We start from the raw sequence: 18,074 nt of genomic DNA, 5'->3' as shown, positions 1-18,074 counted from the left end.
CCCAATAGAAATTTATGTACTAACTGTATTGATGCTACTTTAAATAAAAGCCAATCTGTACAAATTGAACAAATTTCACCAAACAGCGAGGGGAGAGTTATGCCGACTAACTCGCCTCACGTGTCAGTACCTGCATCTCCCGCCCGGGAGGTGCGTGATATTATGGCGCCTAGTACATCTGGGCAGCCATTACAGATAACATTACAAGATATGGCTACTGTTATGACTGAAGTTTTGGCTAAATTACCAGAACTAAGAGGCAAGCGTGATCACTCTGGGGTGAGAACAGAGTGCGCTGATAATTCTAGGGCCAGGTCTGATACTGCGTCACAGCTTGCAGAGCATGAGGACGGAGAGCTTCATTCTGTAGGTGACGGTTCTGATCCAAGCAGATTGGATTCAGATATTTCAAATTTTAAATTTAAATTGGAAAACCTCCGTGTATTACTAGGGGAGGTCTTAGCAGCTCTTAACGATTGTAACACTGTTGCAATACCAGAGAAAATGTGTAGGTTGGATAAATACTTTGCGGTACCGGCGAGTACTGACGTTTTTCCTATACCTAAGAGATTAACTGAAATTGTTACTAAGGAGTGGGATAGACCCGGTGTGCCGTTCTCACCCCCTCCAATATTTAGAAAGATGTTTCCAATAGACGCCACCACACGGGACTTATGGCAAACGGTCCCTAAGGTGGAGGGAGCAGTTTCTACTTTAGCTAAGCGTACCACTATCCCGGTGGAGGATAGCTGTGCTTTTTCAGATCCTATGGATAAAAAATTAGAGGGTTACCTTAAGAAAATGTTTGTTCAACAAGGTTTTATATTGCAACCCCTTGCATGCATCGCGCCGATTACGGCTGCGGCAGCATTTTGGATTGAGTCTCTGGAAGAGAACCTTAGTTCAGCTACGCTGGACGACATTACGGACAGGCTTAGAGTCCTTAAACTAGCTAATTCATTCATTTCGGAGGCCGTAGTACATTTAACCAAACTTACGGCTAAGAATTCAGGATTCGCCATTCAGGCACGTAGGGCGCTGTGGCTAAAATCCTGGTCGGCTGATGTAACTTCTAAGTCCAAATTACTTAATATACCTTTCAAGGGGCAAACTTTATTTGGGCCCGGTTTGAAAGAAATTATTGCTGACATTACAGGAGGTAAGGGCCACGCTCTACCTCAAGACAAAGCCAAAGCTAAGGCTAGACAGTCTAATTTTCGTCCCTTTCGGAATTTCAAAACAGGAACAGCATCAACTTCCACTGCACCAAAACAGGAAGGAGCTGTTGCTCGTTACAGACAAGGCTGGAAACCTAACCAGTCCTGGAATAAGGGCAAGCAGGCCAGGAAACCTGCTGCTGCCCCTAAGACAGCATGAACCGAGGGCCCCCGATCCGGGACCGGATCTAGTGGGGGGCAGACTCTCTCTCTTCGCCCAGGCTTGGGCAAGAGATGTCCAGGATCCCTGGGCGCTAGAGATCATATCTCAGGGATACCTTCTAGACTTCAAATTCTCTCCCCCAAGAGGGAGATTTCATCTGTCAAGGTTGTCAACAAACCAAATAAAGAAAGACGCGTTTCTACGCTGTGTACAAGATCTATTATTAATGGGAGTGATCCATCCGGTTCCGCGGTCGGAACAAGGACAAGGGTTTTACTCAAACCTGTTTGTGGTTCCCAAAAAAGAGGGAACTTTCAGGCCAATCTTGGATTTAAAGATCCTAAACAAATTCCTAAGAGTTCCATCGTTCAAAATGGAAACTATTCGGACAATCTTACCCATGATCCAAGAGGGTCAGTACATGACCACAGTGGATTTAAAGGATGCTTACCTTCACATACCGATTCACAAAGATCATTACCGGTATCTAAGGTTTGCCTTCTTAAACAGGCATTACCAGTTTGTAGCCCTTCCATTCGGATTGGCTACGGCTCCAAGAATCTTCACAAAGGTTCTGGGTGCCCTTCTGGCGGTACTAAGACCGCGAGGAATTTCGGTAGCTCCGTACCTAGACGACATTCTGATACAAGCTTCAGGCTTTCAAACTGCCAAGTCTCATACAGAGTTAGTTCTGGCATTTCTAAGGTCGCATGGATGGAAAGTGAACGAAAAGAAGAGTTCTCTCTTTCCTCTCACAAGAGTTCCATTCTTGGGGACTCTTATAGATTCTGTAGAAATGAAGATTTATCTGACAGAAGACAGATTAACAAAGCTTCTAAATGCATGCCGTGTCCTTCATTCCATTCAACTCCCGTCAGTAGCTCAATGCATGGAGGTGATCGGCTTAATGGTAGCAGCAATGGACATAGTACCCTTTGCACGCCTACATCTCAGACCGCTGCAATTGTGCATGCTGAGTCAGTGGAATGGGGATTACTCAGATTTGTCCCCCACTCTGAATCTGGATCAAGAGACCAGAAACTCTCTTCTATGGTGGCTTTCTCGGCCACATCTGTCCAGGGGGATGCCATTCAGCAGGCCGGACTGGACAATTGTAACAACAGACGCCAGCCTACTAGGTTGGGGCGCTGTCTGGAATTCTCTGAAGGCTCAGGGACAATGGAGTCAGGAGGAAAGTCTCCTGCCAATAAACATTCTGGAATTGAGAGCAGTTCTCAATGCCCTTCTAGCTTGGCCCCAGTTAAAAACTCGGGGGTTCATCAGGTTTCAGTCGGACAACATCACGACTGTAGCTTACATCAACCATCAGGGAGGGACAAGAAGCTCCCTAGCAATGATGGAAGTATCAAAGATATTTCGCTGGGCAGAGTCTCACTCTTGCCACCTGTCAGCAATCCACATCCCGGGAGTAGAGAACTGGGAGGCGGATTTCTTGAGTCGCCAGACTTTTCATCCGGGGGAGTGGGAACTTCATCCGGAGGTCTTTGCCCAAATACTTCGACGTTGGGGCAAACCAGATATAGATCTCATGGCGTCTCGCCAGAACGCCAAACTTCCTCGCTACGGATCCAGATCCAGGGATCCGGGAGCGGTTCTGATAGATGCTTTGACAGAACCTTGGAACTTCAGGATGGCTTATGTGTTTCCACCCTTCCCGCTGCTTCCTCGATTGATTGCCAAAATCAAACAGGAGAGAGCATCAGTGATTCTAATAGCACCTGCATGGCCACGCAGGACTTGGTATGCAGATCTAGTGGACATGTCATCCTGTCCGCCTTGGTCTCTACCTCTAAGACAGGACCTTCTGATACAGGGTCCATTCAAACATCAAAATCTAACTTCTCTGAAGCTGACTGCTTGGAAATTGAACGCTTGATTTTATCAAAACGTGGTTTTTCTGAGTCGGTTATTGATACCCTGATACAGGCTAGGAAGCCTGTTACCAGAAAGATTTACCATAAAATATGGCGTAAATACCTATACTGGTGTGAATCCAAAGATTACTCCTGGAGTAAGGTTAGGATTCCTAGGATATTGTCTTTTCTACAAGAAGGTTTAGAAAAGGGTTTATCGGCTAGCTCATTAAAGGGACAGATCTCAGCTCTGTCCATCTTGTTACACAGGCATCTGTCAGAAAATTCAGACATCCAGGCCTTTTGTCAGGCTTTAGCTAGGATCAAGCCTGTGTTTAAAACTGTTGCTCCGCCATGGAGTTTAAACTTAGTTCTTAACGTTTTACAGGGTGTTCCGTTTGAACCCCTTCATTCCATTGATATAAAATTGTTATCTTGGAAAGTTCTATTTTTAATGGCTATTTCCTCGGCTCGAAGAGTCTCTGAGTTATCAGCCCTACATTGTGATTCTCCTTATCTGATCTTTCACTCAGACAAGGTAGTTCTGCGTACTAAACCTGGGTTCTTACCTAAGGTTGTTTCTAACAGGAATATCAATCAAGAGATTGTTGTTCCATCCTTGTGTCCAAATCCTTCTTCAAAGAAGGAACGTCTTCTACACAATCTGGATGTAGTTCGTGCCCTCAAGTTCTACTTGCAGGCAACTAAAGATTTTCGCCAAACTTCTTCCCTGTTTGTCGTTTATTCTGGACAGAGGAGAGGTCAAAAAGCTTCTGCTACCTCTCTCTCTTTTTGGCTTCGTAGCATAATACGTTTAGCCTATGAGACTGCTGGACAGCAGCCTCCTGAAAGAATTACAGCTCATTCCACTAGAGCTGTGGCTTCCACTTGGGCCTTTAAGAATGAGGCCTCTGTTGAACAGATTTGCAAGGCTGCAACTTGGTCTTCGCTTCATACTTTTTCCAAATTTTACAAATTTGACACTTTTGCTTCTTCGGAGGCTATTTTTGGGAGAAAGGTTCTTCAGGCAGTGGTTCCTTCTGTATAATGAGCCTGCCTATCCCTCCCGTCATCCGTGTACTTTTGCTTTGGTATTGGTATCCCAGAAGTAATGATGACCCGTGGACTGATCACACATAACAGAAGAAAACATAATTTATGCTTACCTGATAAATTCCTTTCTTCTGTTGTGTGATCAGTCCACGGCCCGCCCGGTTTTTTAAGGCAGGTAAATATTTTTTAAATTATAATCCAGTCACCACTACACCCTTGGCTTCTCCTTTCTCGTTGGTCTTTGGTCGAATGACTGGAGGTGACGTAGAGGGGAGGAGCTATATAGCAACTCTGCTGGGTGAATCCTCTTGCACTTCCTGTAGGGGAGCAGATAATATCCCAGAAGTAATGATGACCCGTGGACTGATCACACAACAGAAGAAAGGAATTTATCAGGTAAGCATAAATTATGTTATGTATATAAGCATATTAAAATGACATCAAACAGATTGAGATATGTGCAGGGCTAATTAATAATAAAAAAAAATAGTTTGCATGAAAAAATTGTTTAAAAATTGTTAGCAAGTATTTTAAAATGTACAAAAATAAGCAAAATGAATTACATAGCTAAGATGCCTGGAACAGCCATCCCCACCCCCCTTATCAGTGTTTAGACACAGGCATTGTATTTCAACTGAGTTTACAGTTTCTAGGCATGTTCCAGCAGATAATCCCTTTGCACTTTTGTATTCTACCAAAACAACAATAGATATAGATACAGCCATAGAAAGAAATGTGTGGGGGGAGTTAGAACTTTACAATTCAGAAGCTAAAAAGAAAGGGTTAATTGCGAGGCACTGCAGTATAAATTTGCAGGTAAAGTAATTTAAGTACATATTATATTTTGTCTCTATCCCAACTTGTTTTATGTCTCTTTTAATATATGTTTATATACACATATTAACACACAAATATATTTATATATTGATATACATAAATATTTATATTTGCTGCCCATTGCTGTGCGACTTACCCCCTTCGCTGCCATAGGTTCTCATGCCGTGTCTGATGACATGAGAATGAGGATCCCATTAGAGCCTATGGAAGAGTGTTCGCATGGCACCTTACTTGTAATACCAATGCACATTTGCGTGCGCTGGTATTACTAAGTGGAATGTAAATATCGCCCTTGCAAAAGCAATATTTTGCACTCCACTTGTAATCTGGCCCTATGTTGGTTATTGTGCAAAATATGAAATAGGTTAGGGATAATTCTTAGGGTAGCTATACTATTAGTATTAAATGTAGCCGCCAATCAGCAAGCCCTACCCAGGTGATCAACCAAAGAAAGTTGCTTAAAATTGCATGCTCTTTCTGAATCATGAAAGAAAAATTTGGGTTCAGTATCCCGTTAAAACTTTAAGGCAATTTATTCAAGCTTTTGTTTACTTTTTCCTCCCTCCCTAAGCTTCTATGGTTTTTTTTAAAAGGTTGATTATCTGTTTTGCATCAACAATCGTGAAAGGCAAATCATTCTTTGCAATAGTAACCAAGTTAAATCAGTGCTAAACCTCCTTAAAGGGACAGTCTACACCAGAATTTTTATTGTTTTAAAAGATAGATAATCCCTTTATTACCCATTCCCCAGTTTTACATAACCAACACAGTTATAAAAATATACTTTTAACCTCTGTGATTATCTTGTATCTAAGCCTCTGCAAACTGCCCCTTTTTTCAGTTCTTTTGACAGACTTGCAGTATAGCCAATCAGCGCCTGCTCCCAGATAACTTCACGTACACAAGCACAGTGTTATCTATATGAAATACATGAACTAACACCCTCTAGTGGTGAAAAACTGTTAAAATGCAATCTAAAAACAGGTGGCCTTCAAGGTCTAAGAAATTAGCATATGAACCTCCTAGGTTAAGCTTTCAACTAAGAATACCAAAAGAACAAAGCAAAATTGGTGATAAAAGTAAATTGGAAAATTGTTTAAAATTACATGCTCTATCTGAATCATGACAGTTTATTTTGGCCTAGACTGTCCCTTTAAGGGAATACAAGTTTGTGCTATATGTGAATATTAGTTTGTGATTGGTTAGCAAGGGTTCTTTTGTTCTGGGGGGCAGGGAAATTTGTGAAAAGAATAAACCTAAAACAATATACTAATTTGACGAAATAAAGCTGCAGTTTTCATTGCAAAATTATTATTATATATGAAGATTTATAATCATACTAAAAAACATATTTCTCTTAAGTGAATAGACTATAGAATAGCATGGTAGTTGGTGCAAGGGACATACACCGAGATCATTATATCATTATTTCAAACCTTTATTTTCAGGTATCTTAATATTTACGTTGGAGTTCCAGATGTTGAAGAGAGTTTTAATGTCACACGTCCAGTATCTCCTCATGAGGTAAATAAGCAGATTATTGGGGAAACATAAGTATTATTACTTAATTATATAATTTCTTTCATGTAATTGGCAAGAGTCCATGAGCTAGTGACGTATGGGATATACAATCCTACCAAGAGGGGCAAAGTTTCCCAACCCTCAAAATGCCTATAAATACACCCCTCACCACACCCACAATTCAGTTTTACAAACTTTGCCTCCTATGGAGGTGGTGAAGTAAGTTTGTGCTTGATTCTTTTTGTTTTTCTTCTATGATGAGCGCTTCTAAGCATTCTGAAGCCCAATTCCTCTCAAAGTACAGGGTTTGTCAGAGGGATGTGAAGAGAGTATCGCCTATTGATTTTTAATTTTTTTCTCGCCGGAAATCTTTTCAAGGGTTCTCTGTTATCGGTCATAGGGATTCATCTCCTACCTCCCTTTTCAGATCGACGATATACTCTTATACCATTACATCTGCTATATGTGGATGGGTGTCTTTCGGTAAGTATGCTATATGTGGATGGGTGTCTTTCAGTAAGTATGTATCATTATTTAAGACACTCTCAGCTATGGTTGGCGCTTTATGTATTTATATAAAGTTCTAAATATGTGTTTACTTACGTTTGCCATGAGTCAGGTCTATGTATATATTTTCCTTTGCAGTCTAGCAGTTTCACCAATTTGACTTGTTTCTTTAAAAATTTGCGGGGAAATTTAGGCTCGCGAGGGCGCAAAATGCTGTTATTTCCTGCGTCTTAGATGACACCAGGTTGTTTGGCGCGAAGTTGCGTCTGTTATGACGCAAGTTGTCATTTCCGGATATTGGTTGGCGCCAAAAAAAATGTTATACTTCTTTTTGCGTTGTGCGTCAAACTTTTTTTTTTTTTCTCCACTTCCTATATGCTCCTTGCCACCTTTATGCTCAGAGGGCTATGCTATTTGCTTTTTTGCCTATTTTAGCATTTGCATTTTTTCTCATTTCTGAAACTGCTATATGAGGAAATAAGATATTTTGTTGTTAAAATGTTATTTTTTTCTTTTACATTTTACAGGATGTCACAATCTGATCCAGTCTCAGAAGCTGCTGTAGGAACCCTGCTGCCTGAACACAGTTCTACCAAATCTAAGTGTATCTGTTGTAAGCTAGCTGAGATTATATATCCGGCTGTAGTATGTAACAGTTGTCATAAGCTTTTGCATCCAGAAAATGTTTCTATTAGTACTAGTACAGTATCTGTTGTTCCTTTAACATCTAATGTACATGATATCCCTGTTGATATGAAAAAATTATATTGCTGATGCGATACAGAAGGCTAAGTCTGCTATTCCGCCTTCTAATAAACGTAAAAGGTCTTTTTAAAACTTCTCATGATACTGATGAATTTTGTAATGACCGACAACATACTGATATATCCACTTCTGATGAGGATCCCTCTGACTCAGAAGATCCTGCTTCAGACATTGACAAATCAACTTATCTTTTTAAGATTGAGTATATTCGTTCTTTGTTGAAAGACGTATTGATTAATTTGGATATTAAGGAGTCTGGTCCTCTTGATAACACATCCAGTAAATGTTTAAATTCTGTTCATAAACGGAATTTAAACGTGATTACTTCTGAGGTTTTTCCTGTTCCTGATGCTATTTCTGATTTGATTGCTAAGGAATGGTCTAAGCCTGGTGGTACTTTTGTTCTTTCTAGGTTTAAAAGGTTGTATCCTTTGCCAGTGGCTAATTTAGAGTTTTGGGAAAAAGTCCCTAAGGTTGATGGGGCTATTTCTACTCTTGTCAAGCGTACTACTATTCATATGGAAGATAGTACTTTCTTTAAGGATCCTTTATATAGGAAAAATGAATCTTATCTTAAGAAAGCTTATTTACATTCTGGCTTTATTCTCAGACCTGCTATTTCTATGGCTGATGTTGAGGCTGCATCAACTTTTTGTTTGGATAGCTTATCACAGCGGGAAAAAGATTCTGATTTGTCTAGCATTGTCCGTTTGCTTCAATATGCTAATCATTTTCTCTGTGATGCTATTTTTGATATCATTAAGATTTATGTTAAAAATATGTCTTTGGCTATTTTAGCTAGAAGAACTTTATGGCTCAAGTCATGGAATGCTTACATGGTATCTAAATCTAGGTTACTATCTCTATCATTCCAAGGTAATAATTTGTTTGGTTCTCAGTTGGATTCTATTATTTCCACTATTACTGGGGGGAAGGGAGTTTTTTTGCCCCAGGATAAAAAAATCTAAGTGTTAAGCTAGAGCTTCTAATCGGTTTCGTTCCTTTTATCAGAATAGGGAACAGAAAACCACTCCTTCCCCTAAAGACTCTGGCTCCAATTGGAAGCCACCTTTAAATTGGAATAAATCCAAGCCTTTTAAGAAACCAAAGCCAGCCCCCAAAACTGCATGAAGGTGCAGCCCTCAATCCAGTTCTACTGATGGGGGGCAGATTGAAATTATTTCAAGACGTTTGGGCAGGTTCCATTCAGAATCATTGGATTCAGAATATTGTCTCTCAAGGGTATCGAATAGGTTTCAGAATAAGACCTCCTGTGAGAAGGTTTTTTTCTCTCTCACATTCCAACAAATCCTGTGAAAGCTCAGGCCTTTTTGAAGTGTGTTTTAGATATGGAGCTTTCAGGGGTAATTGTACCAGTTCTACTTCTGGAACAGGGTTTGGGTTTTTATTTAAATCTATTCATTGTCCCGAAGAAGGAAAATTTATTCAGACCAGTTCTGGATCTGAAATTTTTGAATCACTTTGTAAGGGTCCCAACTTTCAAGATGGTGACTATAAGGACTATTCTGCCTTTTGTTCAGCAGGGTCATTACATGTCCTCAATAGACTTACAGGATGCATATCTTCACATTCCGATTCATCCAGACCACTATTGGTTTCTGAGATTCTCTTTTCTAGACAAGCATTACCAATTTGTTGCTCTTCCATTTGGCCTAGCGACCGCGCCAAGAATCTTTTCCAAGGTTCTAGGTGCCCTTTTATCTGTAATCAGAGAGCAGGGTATTGCGGTGTTACCTTATTTGGACGATCTCTTGGTACTGGCTCAATCCTTTTCATTTAGCAGAATCTCACACAAATCAACTTGTGGTGTTTCTTCAAAAACATGGTTGGAGGATCAATTTACCAAAGAGTTTAATTCCTCAGACAAGGGTCACCTTTTTAGGTTTCCAGATAGATTCAGTGTCCATGACTCTGTCTTTAACAGACAAGAGACAAATTAAATTTGGTTTCTGCCTGTCGAAACCTTCAGTCTTGATCATTCCCTTCAGTTGCTATGTGGATGGAAGTTTTAGGTCTCATGACTGCAGCTTTGGACGCAATCCCCTTTGCTCGGTTCCATATGAGACCTCTTCAGCTTTGCATGCTGAATCAATGGTGCAGGGATTATACTCGGATATCACAATTGATATGCTTAAATCCCAACAATCAACTCTCTCTGACTTGGTGGTTTAACCATTACCTTATTGTTCAAGGGACCTCCTTTGTTCGTCCTTCCTGGACTGTGATTTCAACAGATGCAAGTCTAACAGTTTGGGGAGCTGTTTACGGGTCTGACAGCACAAGGATTTGGAATCCTCAAGAGGCGAGGTTACCAATCAAAATTTTAGAACTCCGTGCTATTTTCAGGGCTCTTCATGCTTGGCCTCTACTAAAGAGAATCGCTCATTCGTTTTCAGACAGACAATATCACAACTGTGGCATATGTCAATCATCAGGGTGGGACTTGCAGTCCTTTAGCGATGAAAGAAGTATCTCAAATACTTTGTTGGGCAGAATTCAACTCCTGTCTAATTTCTGCAATACATATTCCGGGTGTAAACTATTGGGAAGTGGATTATCTCAGCTGTCAGACTTTACACCCAGGGGAGTGGTCTCTCAATCCAGATCTATTTTGTCAGATTGTACAGATTTGGGGTCTTTCAGAAATAGCTTTCATAGCGCCCCATCTAAACAAGAAACTTCCAAAGGTATCCTTCCAGGGATCCTTAGGCGGAGATGGTAGATGCGTTAGCAGTTCCTTGGCCATACCAACCTGCTTACATCTTTCCGCCCCTAGTTCTTCTTCCAAGGGTGATCTCTAAGATCATAATGGAACAATTGCATGTGTTTCTGATAGCACCAGCATGGCCTCACAGATTTTGATTTGCGGATCTTGTCCGGATGTCAAGTTGCCAACTTTGGCCGCTTCCTGTAAAACCAGACCTTCTGTCTCAAGGGCTGTTTTTCCATCAGGATTTCAAATCGCTAAATTTGAAGGTATGGAAATTGAACGCTTAGTTCTTAGTCATAGAGGTTTCTCTGACTCAGTGATTAATACTATGCTACAGACTCAAGTCTATTTCAAGGAAGATTTATTATTGGGTTTGGAGAACCTATATTTGATGGTGTTCTTCTTATAAATTCTCTTGGCATTCTTTTCGAATTCCTAGAATTTTACAGTTTCTTCAGGATGGTTTGGATAAAGATTTGTCTGCAAGTACTTTGAAGGGACAAATCTCTGCTCTTTCTGTTTTATTTCATAGAACAATTTTTAAGCTTCCTGATATTCACTGTTTTGTTCAGGCTTTGGTTCATATCAAGCCTGTTATTAAATCAATCTCTCCTCCTTGGAGTCTTAATTTGGTTTTGAAGGCTTTGCAGGCTCCTCCTTTTGAGCCTATGCGTTCTTTGGATATTAAACTACTTTCTTGGAAAGTGTTGTTCCTTTTGGCTATTTCTTCAGCTAAAAGAGTTTCTGAATTGTTTGCTCTCTTGTGAGTCTCCTTTTCTGATTTTCCATCAGGATAAGACTGTTTTGCGGACTTAGTTTAAATTTCTTCCTAAGGTTGTGAATTCTAACAACATTAGTAGGGAAATTGTTGTTCCTTCCTTGTGTCCTAATTTTTTTGTGTGGATTTAATTTTTTTTCAGCGGAAATAGCTGTTTTTATTTTATCCCTCCCCCTCTAGTAACTCTTTTGTGGTCTTCCACAGCTTGGGTATTTCTATCCCATACGGCACTAGCTCATGGACTCTTGCCAATTACATGAAGGAAAACCTAATTTATGTAAGAACTTACCTGATAAATTAATTTCTTTCGGAGGCGGAGCTAGCCTGAGAGGAGTACAGACGTGGAGTGAATGAGCTCCTGCATACTTTTGATAATTTTACATTAAAAAGTGGACTATAGTTGATTTACTGATGCTGGCTATCTAAACTGAGACACTGGGTCTTCGGTGGCACTAAAGGATTGGGGACTATATACTCTGTTTTACTTATTTGGAGAACTAGCACAGACGAAACAGTAACCGCTCATCTGCAGCAGCGGAACCCGGAGTTCAAGCAGACAGTCCGACTCCTGCCGACTACAGAAGAGGGGACCGCCTGAAAGTACCGGTGAGTCGGAAGATCACTGAGGGATAAATACCCTAACAGTGGTCACTGCTGGCGAGACGGGGCAAAAGAGCGCGAAACAGCGCCATTGCTCTGTGACGTCACAGTAGCATACCCGGAAGAGACGGAGAGAGCTGGCTCCAACAAGAGACATAGAAAGTAAAAACACACAGCTCAGCTGCTCTCTTAGAGACTGAGAAACTCCCGGTACACACATAATATAAATATCCTGCTGACACTGAGTAAGAGCAAGAGTGTGGGAACATTATAACCGCAAGGTACAAATTATAACACAGGATCTGATCGCAACGATAACCTTAAGACCAATCTGATCACTGCATCATACTATATTGCCTTTGAATAACAGCAGCAATCAATTCTTGAACAAACTCCTATAAAGTAACATCGTACTATCTGACAAACAAAAGAGATTAATAATTAGAGTTGGGAGAGGGAAAGTCTCTGTGTGCTGCTGTGGCGGTTTGACCTATACTGAAAAAAGAAAACAAACGCTGCAGGTGATCCACAATCTAACTGATTCCCAAACAACAGTGTGTTATATAATATAGACAGACTACCCTACTGCACTGCAGGCTGATATTTGCGTAGCACAGGTGATCTGGACCCCAGTTGATAACCGGGATATATTACAATATAGGTTCCGGCTAGTGAAGGGGGAATCCCCAAATCCTTACTCTCTAACCTCTGCAGTGACTTTATACACCTTAACACTCTAACCACAAGACAGAGGCATACATTCAACTGCCACTACAAAAGAGTCCTCAAAGTAACGTTCTACAAGCACATTAGAAACACCTTATCCACTCCTTATCCACATTCTAACGTCTGCTCCTATCATTAAGTGGACACTTAAAAGCTCCCCCCAACAATCAGCTATAGCATAGCGGCAGTACTATAGGAGGACCTCCTGTCACCTTCCTCTCCTCCCCCCTTTCCTGCCAGCCCAAAGTGGTGGCAGGTCATACCCCTTGAACCTTTTCCCGAGATCATCCTGTGAGGATAAATACCCTGAGGAGAGGGAGATCACTAATTCATAATATTCTATAACTAACCTTGAAGTCACACTACAACTGAGAAAAGTAACCTACAGCAGACACATCGGGCGCTGAAACACATACTTCTCAGCACTCCCCAGAGTCCGACTACACTTAAACTACCTCCTGATATACTCCTGGGATAATATAACATAGGAGAACAAGAGGAATAAAATGTAAACTACATCCTAAGAAAGGAAAATTTCTAATGGGGGAACCGAAGGAGATCTAAAATAATAAACATAACACTGATATGAGTCATACCATGTTTTAAAGATTGATAAACTTACCTCTTGTTATCCTAAATGATCTGCCTCCTCGAGACAAACAATTAAAACTGAATCTGGGTTTCCACAATCAAAATACAAGTACATACACTGCAAGGCTTTTGATCTGACAAAAAACAGCTACTCCAGAAGATAGCAGATTCATCCCTAGCAGTAAACAATACCACTCTCTTGGCTATATCTGTGATACGTCAAGATGTCCACTAAAAGACTCACAAAGGGAGACAAAACAACCAAAACAACAGCTGTGTCCACATTCTTCAAACCATCTCAGACAGCTAAACACTTGACAGACACAGAAGCAGAGGAGGAGCTGGACGCTGACCATCAACAATCACCACAAGACAAAAGTCCTTTGACAAAAGCTGACCTCAGAAATTTAGTATCTAAACAGGACATTGCAGAGAATTTTGACAGGCTATGGGAGAAAATTGACACTATTCACTCATCTGTGACCAGCAGCCTATCCGAAATCAAATCTGACCTACAAGAGATGGGCAATAGAATTGAAACACTAGAAGATCAAAAAGACTCCATGGTGGAACAAATGGACGTAATGTCCCAAACCATGTCCTCACAACAACAATTATTGGAGGAATTCCAGGATAAAATGGAAGATCTGGAGAACAGGAGTAGGAGGAATAACATTCGACTTAAAGGAGTTCCTGAGGAGGTGGGCCCCACAGAACTCCCACGCTATCTTGCCCAACTCTTCACCCAAATCACAAATTCCCCAGCTGACTATGTTTTCCACTTAGAAAGAGCACACAGGGCACTAAAAGCCAAACCCAAACCAGGCCTGCCCCCAAGAGACATAATAATTAAACTAACTTTCTTCCCAGACAAAGAAAAAATCCTACAAGCCGCAAGGAAAAACCCAACTTATAAACACCAGGGCAACATCATACAATTTTACCAAGACCTCAGTGTCAGAACACTGCAAAGAAGGGGATCCCTACGCCCTCTTACCACAATGCTCAGAAAACACCAGATACCATATAGATGGGGGTTCCCGTTTGCCCTACACATTATTAAAGACTCCAAAACAGTCACACTAAAAGACCCTGAGGATATTCCTGAGATCTGCAACATCCTATCACTGGAGACACCCAGTATCCCAAGCACAACACCAAATCAAGAGAAAAACAAAGGCCAAGACAAACACCCAGATTCTCTAAAATGGCAGAATATCAATTATAAAAAACAAAAAATAAAGGAAACAAGGGGGAAAATCTCCTAGATGGTATCCTGTTTGTGGCATGGATACAGGAACTCAAACTATACTACTTTAGGAGCCTGAGAGTCGGAAAGATGGACTGAGAGAAAAATATCCAGAGATAGCCTTCGTTCACCTTGAAAGCATCTGCAACTACAAATCTTTGGACCTTTCCCACTTGTCACTCAGAGACTCCTGTTAAGTTTCACCACTAGAAAAGTTATCAGTTGTTATGGAAATTTAATTTCCCCCAGGACAAATTAGTATCATACTAGTTTATGTTTACTCTTAGAATGCATAATAGTTTTACTCCTAGGAACCCTTCTGTTGAGGATTCCACAGCACTGTTTGCTATGTTATTAACATTGTTTTTCTTTCCTAGCTTCCCTCCCATCCCCAGTGACGACACAACACTTCCTATCAATTACATTTCAGATCGACTACAACCGGTAATGTCAGGTTTACAACCCGAAGATCCTCAGGTAATAAAAATCTCACTACACCAACCCAAAACAAACACACTGACATGATCCCCAAAATAAAACTAATATCCCATAATGTTAGGGGACTAAATACTAATATAAAAAGACGGATGGCGATGACACAGTACACCTCTTTACATGCCAACATTCTATTTCTCCAGGAGACCCATCTACTTAAAGATAATATCCCAAAGTATTGGGCAAAAAATTTTAATACCCATTTTCACTCAACCACCACATCTAAAAAGCGGGGCACATCCATCCTCATTCATTCTTCACTCAATTTCAAACAGGAAGACACTATCGCAGATACTGAAGGGAGGTACATAATAGTGAAAGGTAGAATTTCAGATACCGAAATTACCCTATGCAATGTTTATGCTCCAAATGAGAATCAGCACAGCTTCTTCCAACAAATTTCAAACTTACTAACACAATGGTCCCACACCAAAATATTTATAGCAGGAGATTTTAACATCACCATGAGACCTATTAACCCGACCGAATCCAGACCCCTAACCAACAAACAAAACAGACATAATCGCATTGTCAAATCAATCCAGGAACACCTACTACCTCATTCCCTCATAGAAACTTGGACAACACTATATGGCTCGACCAACGACACTACATTTTACTCCGCTGCACATAAATCCTACATCAGATTAGATTACATTTATGTAAGTCAGATATTACAACCTTTATTACACAACTCCCAGATACACACTTGCGTATGGTCAGACCACTCGATCCTCACTCTTCAGGTAGAGGGTTTGTGTGACCCAAACAGAAGTAAAACTTGGACCTTTGACAAATCATATATTAGAGACCCCCAAACACATGACAAAGTACTGAGATTACTAACTGAATACTGGCATATAAATATAGATACTGCAACTAATCCAGGGATCACGTGGGCGGCTCATAAAGCAGTCCTAAGGGGGATACTTATTAAGGAAAAAGCGCAGCAGATTAGAAAATATAGACAACAACTAGAACAGTTCTACTCAGAAATTGAGGAATTGGAAAAACGACATAAGTTCAATAAGACAAAAGCCAATGCAAATGCTCTCCACCTAAAAAAAACAGCATTAGCTACACTGCTTCATTCGCAAGCCACCAGAACAATACAACGCCAACAATCACAATATTTTATATTTGCTAATAAGCCTGACAGATTCATGGCACATAAAATCCGAGAACGCTGTAGAGCCTCAGTAATCTCCGCGATTGAAACACCTCATAACACAGTAACCTCACACCCACAAGAAATTGTAGACACCTTCGCAACATATTACGGTGCCCTATATGATGGGGAAAAAGTCCTACACAACAAAGACACTGAAAAACTTACCTCATCCTTCTTCAACCACGACCTATTACAGACTATATCTAAGGAACAGTTAGAATCCCTGAATTCCCCCATATCCACAGTAGAAGTACTAGGGGCTATCAAAGATCTCAAACCGGGAAAAGCGGCGGGCCCAGATGGCTTCCCAGGCGACTATTATAAATTGTTCAAAATAACACTGATTCCACACCTTGTCAAACTATGTAATCATCTCATGGAAGGGGGGGCCATCCCACCTGAGCTCCTGGCAGCAAAAATAGTTGTAATTCCCAAACCAGGGAGAGATCACAAGAAATGCCAAAATTATCGCCCAATATCCCTGATTAACCAAGATCTTAAAATATTTACAAAGATATTGGCAAACAGATTAAAACATATTATACCACACCTAGTCCACCCAGATCAGGTGGGCTTTGTCAAAGGTAGGGAAGCTCCAGACAATATCCGCAAAGTCACCAACTTAATTCAGACCTTAAATGAAACACAGACGCCTTCTCTGCTCTTATCATTAGACGCGGAGAAGGCGTTTGATAGAATTGACTGGAATTATATGTTTGTAGTGATGCATAAAATGGGGTTTGAGGGGGCATTCATTAAGGCATTAAAAGTTATCTATTCCATGCCGGGAGCTCAGGTTTCATCTGCAGGATACAAATCACAACCCTTCCCAATTCGTAATGGGACTAGACAAGGTTGCCCTTTGTCTCCATTACTTTTCGCCCTTTGCATTGAACCTCTGGCCGCCAAAATCCGCTCTCAAGTAGACATCTCGGGAGTTAAGTTAGCTAAAGTGGAACATAAATTGGCTTTGTTTGCGGACGATATTTTATTGACTGTGACTAACCCCTTAGTATCATTACCCAACCTTTACCAAACACTAGCAACCTTCTCTACCATATCGGGATTCAAAATAAACACAGAAAAATGTGAAGCCCTACCCATTGCACTACCACAAATGATTCAGACGCTATTAGAAACTAATTTCAACTTTAAATGGATGAAACATTCATTAAAATACCTTGGAGTTCACCTTCCTTCCTGCCCTTCACATCTATACAAAGTAAATTATATCCCATTGTTCAAACAAATTAAAAAAGATTTATCAAAGTGGAAAACCTATAGATTTTCATGGCTAGGCAGAGTGGCCGCAGTTAAGATGACTATCTTGCCAAGGATCTTGTATCTCTTTAGAACACTCCCTATCCAAATTGTCAAAACAGATATAGACTCATTGCAAAAAGAGATACTAATCTATATAAGAGGAGACAAAACGAACAGGATTGCTAAATCTATCCTGACTAGACACAGGACTCTGGGAGGTATTGGGGTCCCCAATTTAATGGAATATTACCACGCCGCCAGATTAGCACAAGATAGTCTATTACTAAAAAGAAATAAAGAAATTATCTGGCCTACTCTAGAAACAACGCTGGGTGGTTGGGGGGAAACGGATACCATTATTTGGGATCCTGAGAAAGCACAATCCAAACAAGAATCATATAGACCCTACACTACAAACACCACAATAACTACCTGGAAGAAAGCAAAAACCAAATACAATCTTATTCTACAATATTCCTTATACATCCCGATAAAATATATTTTGCCCAGAGAACTCTGGGATCAACTGCAGA

General features: G+C 40.6%; 1 protein-coding gene across 1 annotated transcript in view; it reads left to right on the top strand.

Annotated features, from left to right (window-relative positions):
- Window positions 1-18,074, top strand: part of POLR3B (RNA polymerase III subunit B) — a 791,018-nt gene that overhangs the window by 44,275 nt on the left and 728,669 nt on the right. Inside the window, exon 5 of the mRNA XM_053719663.1 lies at window positions 6,593-6,668. Within this exon, the coding sequence (XP_053575638.1) occupies window positions 6,593-6,668 (76 nt within the window). The remainder of the gene's footprint in view (window positions 1-6,592; window positions 6,669-18,074) is intronic.

The sequence above is a fragment of the Bombina bombina genome, chromosome 6 (assembly GCF_027579735.1).
Source record: "Bombina bombina isolate aBomBom1 chromosome 6, aBomBom1.pri, whole genome shotgun sequence".
NCBI lineage: Eukaryota > Metazoa > Chordata > Amphibia > Anura > Bombinatoridae > Bombina > Bombina bombina.
The sequence above is the reverse complement of the archived record's forward strand: the minus strand, read 5'-3'. Positions and strand labels throughout refer to the sequence as shown.